Consider the following 13,386-nt stretch of genomic DNA (forward strand, 5'->3'; position numbering starts at 1 on the left):
TCACAGGGCTGACGGGGCGGCCCCAAGCGATAGAGGCCTGGCACAGAGCGGGGCGCCGGAGCTGCCTCCGGTACGCACTTTGGGAGCCCCTTCCAGCCCCGGGTCAGCGGCGGAGACGCCGCGGCCGCCCCAGCGCGGGCGGCAGGCGGGAGCCGTGTGGGCACGGTGAGGGCAATGCCTTCACCGGCACGGGCGGCGCATGCGCGGCTCGCCGGGCCGGGCGGCTGGGGGGGGGGACAGGCTCGGCGGCGGGCGGCCGCTGGCGGCGGGATGCGATGACATCACCGCGGCGGGACGCGCGCGGGCGGGACGGCGCGGCGCGGCGGAGAGCGTGAGTGGCCGCTCCGCGCGCCCCGGCGCGGGGGAGGGGCGCGGCGGCGGGACAGGGCGGCGCGGGGCGCGGCGGCGGGGCAAGATGGCGGCGGGCCAGCCCTCCCCCTCCTCCGCCCCGCGGGAGCCCCCGAGCACTGCCCCTGCGGGCGCCTCCGGGCCCCTGGGCGGCCCGGCCCGGCCCTGTGCGGCGCGGAGCCGGGTGAGGGAGTGAGGCCGGTTGCTGCAGGCAACCGGGAAGCCCATGGCGGCGAGCGGGACCCGTGGGTGTCGGTTAGGCCTTGCCGTGTGGGGGGGCTTGGCCGGGCGCCTTCCCGGGCAGCGGGGCTCCGCAGCCCCCGGGTGTGCAGCCCAGCCTCAGCCGTGCCGTGAAGGGGCCTGTCCCTCCCGAGGGAGCTTCTCCCGCGCCGTTCCCGCCCAAGCCGCGAACGAAGTCTGTGAGGAAACTTGGAATTGCTCAGTCTGAGGGAGGTTCCAGTGCTCGTAAACCTCGCGCTTAATTTGAGGTGCACCTTTCTGGTGCTGTGGAAGTTGTATGTACAGAAGGGAGAGGCACACATACTGAGCGAACTCACTGTAAATTCTTAAACACTGCCATAAATTGTATAAATATTTGCATTTTTAAAACTACTAGAGGTGTTCACAGTTTAAACTGGTGGTCTTCCTTTGCTGTCAGAAGGAAAATTGGTTACAAAAGCTGACAGTACAGTAGGTCTTGCAGTGCACTCGGGTAGGGTTTGCCTTTCTCTACACATTTTTCTAAGCACAGATTATTGTTTCTAAATTATTTCCAAATGCACTGCAGTACTGGGAAAATACTGTGGCCCTTAGCTCCCCCCCCCCCCCCCCCCCCCCCCCCCAATTTATACGTCAGTTTAATGAGCTTTTATTACACCTTGGTTATAATCAGGTTATTTTGGTGAGCAAAAAGCACGGTTTTCTAAGACACCTCCGTGAAGACTCCTCATGCTGGGCCTGTTCTGATGTTTGAAGTGATGCTGAAATACAATCTTACTTTGTTTTCAAAAACTCAGCTTCCTTCAACAAGCAGCTGCGGAATGTTTCAGTTTTCATCAGCTCAGTAGGTTTTCTTAAAGCATACAGACAAACACAAATCTTAACTGCCTGTTTGTTGACATAGGTTTGGGCTATTTACTCTTAGAAAAATCAGCAATTTACGAGGAGTACAGAATGTAATATGAGAGCAAGTGAACAGCCCACTTAAAGCAGTATCATTAACGATAAAGACCATCAAAATCCGATTTTGGATCTGATTAAAGGATAATCTTGTTCTGTTACCTAATTTCTGATAATTTAGAAGTGTCTTTAATGTCTGGTTAGCATCTGATTCTTCAGAAGAATAACAACTGTTGCAGGAGAGTGCACTCTAATCAGTAGCTGGCTAGAGTTTATTTGAACGTTAAAGCCAAGGGTTTAATTTTATTTCAGAATTATCACTGTTCTGGAAATGCTTGATGAACCTATAAATATTTAGTCCTGTGCACTTCAGCATTTGTGGCAATGGTTCTGTAGTTAAAAACTGGTTGAAAGTATTCAGTTTCTCAGAGCAGACTTCTACAGGAACTGTCACCGTCTTTTTTTTTTTTTAAATGAGAACAGAAGTTTTCTGTTTTATTTTGCTTCACCACTACTGATTTCTTAGCATGTGTCTGATTCATTTTTCTTTTTGAACAAATAACCAATTTGCCTGCTTCTCTATCACGGGAAAGATTATTCTGTTTGCCTTTCACTATTCTAGAGCAGTCCATGCAATGATTTGTTTTAAAGTTTTAATATTCTTTGTACTTTTTACTATGTTACTACATATACATTTACATTTTTCTGCAGGGTCATTCTCTTTGTTTTCTTCTTGGGCCTTTAGCTACTTTTAATAAGGAGCAATGCAAACACTTTACTAATAAAAGTGTCTTCTGAAAACCTTACTGTGTTTATCTGATGTCCATGGCATAAATGCTGCTAAGAAGCTAAAACTAACTTTAGAAGTGATTGAAGTGAAAATAATTAATTACATTTATTTTGACACAGGTATGAAAACTCAATGGGGTCATCCAAAAATGTAGTAAGTGAGCCTGTTGATGTGGAGGAAGGCTATAACATGATGGTAAGGCATTCAGCTACTATAACAGTGTGGTAGGATTTTTCCTACTGCAGAAAAACTTTTTTATCTTGGGATTCACTGATAAATCTGTTAATTTATACCTTCTCTGAAAGTATTGATTCTAGAAACTAAATCAATTTTATTAATACCGTGATGAGAAACCTTCATGAATTAATAATACTGTAGAAGAAATGTATTTCTTCTGTTTTTGCATCATTTCTAGTTGCGTTAGTATGTAGGTTTTTTGCACTTTAAAATGTTTCTTTCAGCTGATGCCCATTTTAAATTGCTTTCATCCAACCTGGGCAATAGTGTAAGACCATAATGTTTGGTTACACGAGTAGAGTGTTGTTCTTTGAAGTAGCTGAGGTTAGAGCTGCAGTCATTTTCTTTGAGAATGCAATGGATGAAACTGGTGGCTAAACAAATTTGTGGTCACTCCCTTTGCTTGGAGTACCTAGAGCACTTTGAAGAAGGTAACTTCTTTGGATAGTTATGTAGCAAATAGGAGGGATTCAGGTTGAGGAAGTGGTCAAAAACCTATGTATCTGTATCACTTCACTCATATGAAGGAGGGTATTAAAGCTTGCTCTTGTTTAGTCAAATGAGAAGACTACGTTGATACCCACTAGGGTCTTTGGCACAATAGTTCCCACTTCTCTGTGTCTGTACACTTCATTATTGCTGACTGTCCTGCTAAGGCCTTCTTTAAGGGTTTGTTGTTTTCTTTTGACTGACATCTAAGTTACGGAGACTAGAATTTTAAGTCAGGCTTTAGTTTCATGATACAAAGTGCTTGGAAATGTCATGTTGAGGTACTTCTGCTTTCCTTATAAGCCTTTCTGGCTCATAAAAGAAATAATTTTAAAAGTCACTTTGGTGGGGACTGATGCAAAGTTTTAGACATACATGGGAGTAATGATCTCCAGAAATAAGGATGGAAAACAACTGTCTTGGCGTCAGTTGTGCAGGAAGGAACCTTGGGATTATAGAAGGTCACAAGTGCAGCAAGAGAAATTCTGCTGAAGAGTTAGGTCTACTCTGACCTGGGGGGTTGGACTAGACCTGCAGGGGTCCCTTCCAGGCTTTGTTATTCTGTGATGATAGTTTATGTGTGGTATCTCATGACATGTGTTACGATTGTATCATAAGTGATGAAGAGGTAATGCCATTTTGCAAAAAAACCCCATGCATCATTGTGAGATGCTTAAATGGGAGTATCATCTGTAAGATGCAAATAACCTGTCCACAGTGTTTAGCATTGAGAAAGTCTCCACTGAAGTATTTGTATCTGCTTTTGGACATTTTCTTTCAAAGGCAGATGTGAATCAGTTGGAGACAATCTGGAAGAGAAAACCCTAAGTGCTCAGAAAACTTGAAATCCAAGATCTGGAAAACATGAGAAAAAAGGTGAAAGGAAGAGGGATGGTAAGCCTGGAAAATAGGAAGACCAATAAAGGATGAAATGGAACATAACAGCATAAAAAATAATAGGAAAAAAAAATTCAAATAGTTTCCAAGTCCTCTGTATGGCAAGAATGAGTGGTCTTATGCTATAGGAAAGCCATAGTTAAACGTAATGTAGTTTGTGCTGAGTGAACACTGTCTGCTGCTGGTGGAGGATCTGAAAGAAAAGATGCAGTAAATGAGGAAAGATTTATTTCTTTGCTTACTTCATTTTTGGCAATTGGGGATGCCATAGATTAGCTTTACTTCCAGCTAAGGTGAGTGTTTGGGTCTTTTTTGAAGACTTGAGAATAAATTAATGCAAAATGCGGTCTGAACATTCTTGTGGTTTAAGACAGACACATTTCAGAGGTGATTAAGTTAAAATTGTTTGACTGTTCTGAAGTAAGCTACCACGAATATTTACATTGGGAGTTTATATGTTAGTTTGAAGTGATTTTAAAACAGTTATGTAACATTTATGGATCTTTAACTCTTAGATCATTGATGGAAAGTGTATTGTTAAGCAACAAGGGATTAAAAACCCAAACCAAACTTGATTCATCAGAAATGGTTGCTCTTACTAAAAATTCCTAATGAGAATAGGCAATTAATTACATAGAATAAGGATGGACTAGAAGCAGTTTAGTACAGACCCCGTTTTTTATGTGCTTTGATGGGGTTTCTCTGGGCCAAAATACATAATTTGCTTTATTTAATTAGATTTTTCAGAAGTTCACTTATATAGCGGTGCTATTTTTTCTTTATTTTGGTTATATTACATGGTGATATCTCTAGGTAGGTCTGTGGAGCACTAGATGGCACACTGCGGCTTTGAAACAGGCAGTTGAGGACATCTGGATGAGAGAAACCTAAGTTAAATGTTATTATATAAGCACTGAAGTAAAAGCAGTTTCTCATTTGTGTTGCATTTCCTACCATCTTAATAAATTACAACCACTTATCTGCTATATTCATTTTTACAGTATTTTCTTTCTAAAGATGTACTATAAACCAAAGTGGTTGCAGGCTTGGGTCATATGATGGTAAGAATGAAAAGAGGAAAAATGCATCTTTTGATAAGTGCTATAGAAAATCTGTCTGTTCATGCCTAAAATAATAGTTAGATTTATGTAACTTCTTTGTTGTTAAGGGTGTCCGTGTTTAAAGATAACTTGGTCAGCAGTTTTGTGCTATCACAGTACATAAATTTATTACAGGATACAGTTTGGCTTTGTTTTAAATTATTTTCTGAGGAGTAACAATACACTGTGGAAGAGGCAAGATTTTATTTAATTGGCATTTGTCAGTTGATACAAATATTTCTTAATATATTTGGCTTCAAATGTCTTGTGATGGTGTATTTTGCAAGTGTGAAGAAATATGTTTATTAGGTAAACAAAGTTCATCCTCAGTGTCTCTCATTCTGTCTTTGAACAGCTGCAGCTTTCTAGTAATAACAGCTAACTTTAGGTGCCAGGAAATACTTTCTAGGTTCTTGTCTTCTCAGTCAGAGAGGTGGGTTTTTATATGTTTCAGATGATTCCGATAAATCTCGTGCCTTTCTGCAGGCTCTCTCCAGTCAGCTAACACATGTGTTTTGGTCTCATGTAGCTTTTATCTTGAATAACTAGTTCTAATTTAACACAAGGTAACTAAAACATTTGTAAATTCTACTGTGATGCTCTAGCAGCACTGACAATCAATTAAAGGAAGGTTAAAAATAAGTGGTGTGCACATACCCATACTGAGGGCTGGGTGGTAACTCTCATGTTGATGAATCAGTCTGCTTATCATGCAGAAAAATGGTTGTGAAAATGAGAATGTACAATTGTTTCAGATATTTGAGGAAAACTCATTACGCACGCACCCTACTTTGGATGGTTTAACCACATACTGAATGAAATTAACATATTAAAACAAAAATGTATATATTTTTTTCCATCCCTGTATTGTTTTCAGGCTTCTTTCCAACGCTCCAATAGCCATGACAAAGTGAGGAAAATAGTTGCAGAAGAGGGACGTACAGCAAGGAACCTGATTGCATGGAGTGTTCCACTGGAAAACAAAGATGATGATGGTATGTATTCAGCAGTCTTCCACAAGCTTTTTCCACTTCCATCCCTTTGTCCACTGGAGTTGCTCACCTGGAAACATGTTTCTTACATAGGATTTCTCTGTAAAAAAAATAAATGGTTATGCTGAGCGTATATAGTATAATTTTAAAGCTTTTTCCCAAAATGCACCCTCTAGTTGACGGATCACTCTATAAAACCTTCACAGTGACAGATTAGAAACTGTTTTCATTTTATCTGTAAGCAACTTCTAAGACTGTTCGTTGTTGCTGATATTATGAAGATACTTGTGTAATGTGATAATATTGTCTTAAACTGATCTGTTGTAACTTGGGAATTCAGAATTGTAGGGATGGCTTAGAACAATCCAACAAATTGCTCTCTACACTCTAAAACAAATAAGTTTGGAAGTTTCTTTTGGTATCATTTCAGTCTTTGGTAAACATCTGTGAAGAATCTTTAAGGAAGGGGATATGGGGGAACAGTTTTCCATAATGTGAGTCCTTAGAACAGTTTTGTTACTGTTGTAATATTCTCTTGTGGTATGATTACTTAAGGAGCCAGGAATTGACTAATTTTTATACTGCTCAAGCTATTCCAGATGTCAGAACGCTGTTTTTGAGGACTTTTTCTAGCTCACATGTTCCTGTGCAGGTGCTGCTGCTTTTGGGACTTAGGCAGGAGTGTCTAAAAGTAAATTATTTTTTTTTGCCGTGAAGGTGGTTGAACACTGGAACAAGTTGCCTAGGGAAACTGTGGGCAGTCTTTGTCCTTGGAGATGCTCAAAACCTGAGGGGACTTAGTCCTGGGCAGCCTGCTGTAGCTGACCCTGCTTTAAGCAGGGAGATTGGACTAGATGATCTCTAGAGGTTCCTTCCAACCTCAGCTGTTCTTGTATTCTGCCAGTGAGAAAGATGTTTCTATGAAAAGTTATGTCTAAGTTACAAGATAATTAACCCCGTGTCTGAAGCAAACTGACATGGCGTTTAAACTGTCTTTGACTTGCTTTATGCAAGTGACAAGCAGAATGACAGTTAACTTGTGTTTGTCAGCTAAACATCCTAAACCTAATTACAGATGCCCACATTTACAAGCTTTGGTTTCAGGTTCTGACCCCTTTTTCTCCAGTGTTGTTCCAGCTATCCTGTTACATTTTGTATAACGGCATATAGCAGTATTTTTAGTAAGCACTAACTGGTCAGCAGAAAAACATGTACTGTGAATCATGGTTAGCTACATGTAGGAAGAGGAAATGGAAATAATTTAAGACTTGAGCATAATCTGACCCAAGTAGTATGTGCTTTGGATCATATGCAACAGCTACTCAGTTTATTATCACGAACATGTGGATTTTTAAGTGGGCCAGCTCTGTGTTTTTATGGCAGCTTCATTTACATCTGCCTTCAGAAGATGCATTTATCTATTTGCTAGTCTTACATTTGCCTGCGTGTTCTAGAGTATGGTAGTAGATTCACTAATGTTGTTGGACTAGTCATTTATGTCATGTAAGCAGAATAGAATTGGGCCCAAAGTATTTATAGAATCTGAATTACACTTTTGGGGAAGGTAGTAATATGAATGAGTATATGTGGGAGGAACAGAGACTATTTCTAAAAGTATCTTTGAGCTACTTGTGAGTTGTTTCAACTTCTGTTTAAAGAGTCTGTTATTTTTTAATACTACCTTGCTTGTAAGAAACTTCCAAGTAAGACTTTTTCCCTAAAAATGAGTGTATGTGAATTGTAGATGAATGTTTGCTCTTAACATTTTCTGCTAAAACATTAAGAATGAATGTAAAAGTGATTTTTTAGCCTTCATTAAATAGTTTTTATGTATGATAATTAAAATCTAAGTAGCTATATTAATTTTCATCTTTTGGTTGTATTAGCAGCACTGTAATTTTTAAACTTTTTGTCACTGGTTCTTTCTTCTTTTTAAAATGTCTTCATTAAATCATAGGCTGACCTTTTTGCACAATATAAAGGATCTGACGATAATTGCCTGATGGAAAATTTCCCTGTGGAAAGGAACTTGTGGCTAATGAAAGTCTGGCAGAGCCAGATCCTGTATCTCTTGACCCTTGTCTTGGCACAGAGGGTATATATGTTGGTGTCAGTGAGCTCTGATTCATTTTATGCTGATCTTTCAATATGTATTTTGTCCCTGAGGAATGATACAGCAATATTATGAATAAAGACAGTTCTTCCTCATTCAGGGGTTGTGTAAATCAGGCCAAAGGTCCAGGTTGCCTGAGCTAGTCCTGCAACTCTTCTGTACAAAGCAGAATTTTGTCTTTGGGCAGTTTCTTCTGCTCGTAATGTTCAGAGGTATTGCTTTGGCAGTAACAGTGTGTGATTTAACATTTTCTATTATGTACTGTTATTCGTTATGACTTTTTGGTTTTTTACTGCAGAAACAGTGAGGGTATGGGCATTTGCTATTACTAGTGGTAGTGTTATAGAGGGTTGATAAAATGCTGGATTTGTTTTTTCAGTTTGTATCCTTTGATTTTCTGTTTCCTTTAAAAATTACATGTTTGTGTCCTTGCCATTTAACTTTTCCTCTGGAAGACTTGCATATTTTATATAGAGGACACGGGTAAAAGAGCAATAATGAAAAAAATTACAATCAAAACTTTCTAATTCCTTAATGGAAATATATAGTTCCTGTCAATAAGACATATTTCCTTAAAAAGGAGAGAGATTTCTGGAATGACAGGTGGCACTTCTGTTACATGTTTTGGAGCAGCACGTGCCCTTGTTATGTCAGATCTGAAATTCTAGTTACGAATACACATCAGTGATGTGAGAAAATCCAAAACATGGTGGCAATGGTCTAGAAGACATTTCAACTATTGAAATTAAAATACTCCTTCACAGAATTCATTAATATGCAGCAGATTCTGTTGGATAGGCTAATTAACAGATCAATTGACTTTGTGTCCTAGGAGGAGAGTCTTAGGACTGTGAAAAATTCACTAGTCTAATATTGTCTCCAGAATTAAATTTGCATTCCAAACCTATGGCCACCAATTGACTATTGCAGTCACTTAGATGTTGCCCAGCTTGGAAAGCTGTGATCATTCTAATAGAGGATTTCAAATTTTTTTCCTTTGTAATTATTTTATATGCCTAACTTGAAATTTGAGGCACTGCATACAGATAAGTGCTACGCACAAATTTTATTACAAAATCTAAGCTATGATATTAGCAACAGTTAAAACGTCTGAGAGGTTTGACATTTAAATGTTAATAGAAGGTAAGGTACCTTCTCAAATTGGAACTCAAAGTTCCAGATGTGTCAAAATATTGGAAAATCTTGTATTTGTAACTGTTCCCTTCTTATTTCCTATTTGTTTAAAATAATTTTGGCGCTCTCCATATAGAATTCATTTGCAGATTAAGCATTTCAGGGTAAGGAAACATATTTTAGTGGTGGAAAGGTACCTGGCACACTTTGGGGAGCCTGCAGGATAATCTACAGCTTTAGCAAGAGCCTGAAGGAGTAAATAGGTTTTGCAGTATGTGATGAAAGTCATGAAACTTTGCTCTCTTTGGCCAAGTAAGGAAGCTGTAAGAGTCATGACTGGAAACATTGTGCGTAAGACCCAGCAACATTGGATCTGATTGTAACTGGCAGAATATAACATGAAGGGAAGGGTATTCTTTAAGGCTCATAAGTTTCAAACCTTGAATTTCACTGAAATGAATGAGAATCCAGTCTAGTGCTGGTAGGTGAATACAGGGCCCTTATATTCTGGATGAGACAGTGACAGTGATTTGTAAAAGTAATTTTGTGCAAAATCCATTGCTGTAATTCAATCTGGAGGTGGAAAAACATGGAGAATTTTGGTTATATCCATGCTTGCAGGCAGTCGTATCTCCAGATCCCTAGCGTTGTACAGTTAGAAAAATCTGATCTCCTATTGCTCTACAAACTTTTAAATAGATGTGGTTTATAATAATATTAGAAACTTCAATATGCTTCCTCAGTTAAGGGGTCAAAAATAATCAGTCTCATCTGGTTGCTTCTTCCAGGCAGATACCTCTGCCTTACTTCAGATGAGATTCAGGCAGCCAGGGATCCAGGCGTCATTTTTGTGAATATGTTTCTTAAGATGGACAACTGCAGCAGCTGAGCTAGTAACATGGATTCTGGAGCACAGACTGGTAATATGTAGCAATGGCACTATAACGTAGACTGACTGTCTTACAGGTTTTATAGATAACATGAAAGAAGAGAGGTGACAGAGTAGATTTCTCACACTCTGTGTAAGAACTGGAGGAAAATGCTTGCCCAGCTGTATCCTCAGATTCGTTCAAGGAGATGAAAAGAAATATAATTGAAAATTGTTATTGTTCCTGCTGAAGGTCTGATGATGAACAGTGTCATACGCAGCTGATCTCTGCCATAGTGAGAACAGAAATGAGGGCTGCTATTAATTACTAAATTTAAAGGCAATTCCCACATTTCTCATACCAGTAAAGCTATCCGAAAGAGAGAGATGAGAGGGATGATTGTTAATATAAAAGGTAGCTTTTGAAAATAGTTTATCAATGGCTTTTTTTTTTTTTAATTGAGATATTAGCACCTCAGCTTTTTGTGACAGGAAGTCTTCACAAATCATAAACCCTGTGTGCTTCATATTTAATTACCAGACAGAGAGGAAATGGACTTCAAGTGTAAAATATGACTGTAGCACCCTGAATGCTGCAAAACTTTGCTATTTTATATATTTCACATTGGCAACTTAATAGCTAATGAGATGATCATCTTTTTGTCACTATTGTTCTTTCCTTAAAATACAGTAAATTCCTAGCAGGTGTTGCCCTTCATATGTCATTGAGTTCCCATGTATCTCATAGCAATGCTAGTATTGTATAGTTATGTACTGGTAGTCACTGAACCTACACATCCCCATTGAGCAGTGCTCTTGTGTTGTCACTACTTGTGAATATAAAAGGACAAAAGCAGAAAGGAAGATGTCTTCCAATAACTAGAGGTACTTTTTAGATGAAAAAGAATAATGAAGCTTGGAAATATGGCTGCTGCTGAAGTACAAAACTTTTTGGCCCATACACCTTAAGAAAAAATTAGTCCTTGCCACACACTATTTAAGTTTGCAAAACCTGGTATTCACATAAGTTTTGTTTTCTTTAAATGTCTGCCTTATATAGAAAGTGCCTGAAAACTTGGTTTTGTCTTTACAGGGGACTTGTTCAGACATTTCCCAGTTCTTAGATGATGGATTAGTATTCTGGTTTTTGTAGAATCTAAAGAGACTGCAACTTTTCTTTTGTGTTCGTCTGCCCCTTTTCAATTTTAACATATCCATATTTGTTTGTAAGCCTTTTCACTACGCAAGTTCTGTATGCATTCAAAATATTGTCTTTGCAGAATGTAAATCATGTCAGAAGAGAGACTTTGGTGATTGAAATATTTCAGTTATAATTCTGACATGGAACTGATCTGCAGTTTAAGCTTTTTAGTGAGTAGGAAGTTTTTATACATACAGTAGCTGGATCATTTTTTCCCCTGAATGCTGCTAAATTGAGTTCAATATATTAATTTGTACCTGTTGTTTTGGCTAATATAACATTTTAAAAATGAATTATCAAGCAAATAATTTTTAATTTGTTTTAAAATTAAAGGCCTTGTTCCCTGGAAAAGCCAGTGATGCAAACCAGCTGTAGAACTGCTTGATTATGGCAGGTTTACAGCTGCTTTACATAACCAGAGCAACGTGAAACAGCTGGACTGTGTTAGGGAGTTTGGCCTAAGAACTGTTAAAAACTCAACTGGACAATTGTGAAATTCGAGAATGATCTCCATGGTCTAGGAAGGAACTATATTCAACTAATGCCTTTATTTGCTTGACTTCATCTGGCTAAATAATCTTGAAACTTTTACTTAGATGTGATCTGTGCTAGAAAGTACTCTTGCTATAGTTAGTATTTTGTCTTATCTTGCTTACATTTTTAGTAATTGGAGCCTGTGATTTTCATGTTATGCATGTTAGATACTAAGTTGGAGGAATAAAACTTTTAAAAGAAGTTTTTTTTTTTTTTAAATTACCCCTGAGTAAATCTCAAAGATTAAATGCAAACATGTCAGGTAGGTCTGGGCTAACCCAAATTTATCTATGGAAAGATAACTCTTAATCAGTTAAGAAATTGCCACCAGCACAGCACTGAGACCTGAAATCATTCTTTCTGACTGTGGGAATTTAAACTGGTTTTGGAAGCATAGTGGCTAAAGTCACTTCATATAAGCAGTGGAGGGAGATGTGTACATTTGAGAAGGCGTTTCAGATCTTAAGGGGACTGCTTCATGCTCTGTGAATGTTTGTGTCTCTTCCTTTGGCTACCTAAATGTAGGTAAACTAAATCAAGTCCTAAGTTCTGTTTTTCCTCATCTTTCTTGGCAGAAAATATATAAATCTACTGTTGGGTTTTTTGAACAGTTTGAGAAAAACTGTATTACATTTGTTTTTCCTAGGAAAGATATTCCATGTTTTAATTCTGTAATATCTGATTGAACAGTCATTCAAGAGCAGACTTTTTTTTTTTTTAATCTATATAGAAAACTAGTATCATGTTTGATATGTAGATTGAAATGATATGATTTTCGGAGGCACTGAGCATTTAAATGTAGGTATCTTTGTTTAATGAAGTCTTATTCTTGCCTTTCTTTGTAATTCTTTTAATTTTCTGTGTGTTTTTTGGCATTATTCACAATCTGAACTGTGGAATATATATTTGGAATATACAGTTTTACAAACCTCTTACCTCATAAATGGTGCCCATATCAGTACATTGCAAGATGAGATATGTGCATTTTAGAATGCTCTAATTAAAATTGTTATTGTTGATGAAAACAGTTGCTCCTCCCACAGGAAAATCAAAATGGCAAGCTGGTGGAAAGACAAAGAGGGTGAGTCAAGGAACACACAAGACTGCAAAACAGGTATCTGCTCATTTTTTATGACATAAAATTTACAACCTAAAAATGTTTTGTGATATCACTGTTACGTTATTGGCTGAATAATACATGTATAAAATTGTGCATACGTTGTATTTTTAAAGCATACAAGCTTCAAAGTCAAGTATTCAAAAGTTGAAAAATGACAGAATTTAGGTTATCTTCCTCAGCCTTTACTTTTGGCACTTCCAAATCTCTGGATGCATTGACTTTTTGGCATTAAAATTATTTTAAGGGAAGTGCTGTTCAAGAAAATGATACAGGATATTCTTCCTATAAGCATGCTGCTTATACAAAGGCTACCTTTCTGCCCAATTTCTAATTTAAGGAAGTACTTTATTTCTTGACCTTGTGTGTTAATGGCTGAATTCAATATATCCAATTTTGGAAAAAAAAGTAGTCCAGGTGAGTAAAATTTCCAAGAGTTATGACTGG

General features: G+C 38.4%; 1 protein-coding gene across 3 annotated transcripts in view; it reads left to right on the top strand.

Annotated features, from left to right (window-relative positions):
* The first annotated feature begins 235 nt into the window (after positions 1-235).
* Positions 236-13,386, top strand: part of SCAPER (S-phase cyclin A associated protein in the ER) — a 167,827-nt gene continuing 154,676 nt past the window's right edge. For all 3 annotated transcript variants that reach the window (XM_074837481.1, XM_074837482.1, XM_074837483.1), the window contains exons 1-4: positions 236-331; positions 2,377-2,452; positions 5,858-5,975; positions 12,866-12,936. In XM_074837481.1, the coding sequence (XP_074693582.1) occupies positions 276-331; positions 2,377-2,452; positions 5,858-5,975; positions 12,866-12,936 (321 nt within the window). In that variant the 5' untranslated portion in view covers positions 236-275. The remainder of the gene's footprint in view (positions 332-2,376; positions 2,453-5,857; positions 5,976-12,865; positions 12,937-13,386) is intronic.

Source organism: Strix aluco, chromosome 12, assembly GCF_031877795.1.
Source record: "Strix aluco isolate bStrAlu1 chromosome 12, bStrAlu1.hap1, whole genome shotgun sequence".
Taxonomy (NCBI): Eukaryota; Metazoa; Chordata; class Aves; order Strigiformes; family Strigidae; genus Strix; species Strix aluco.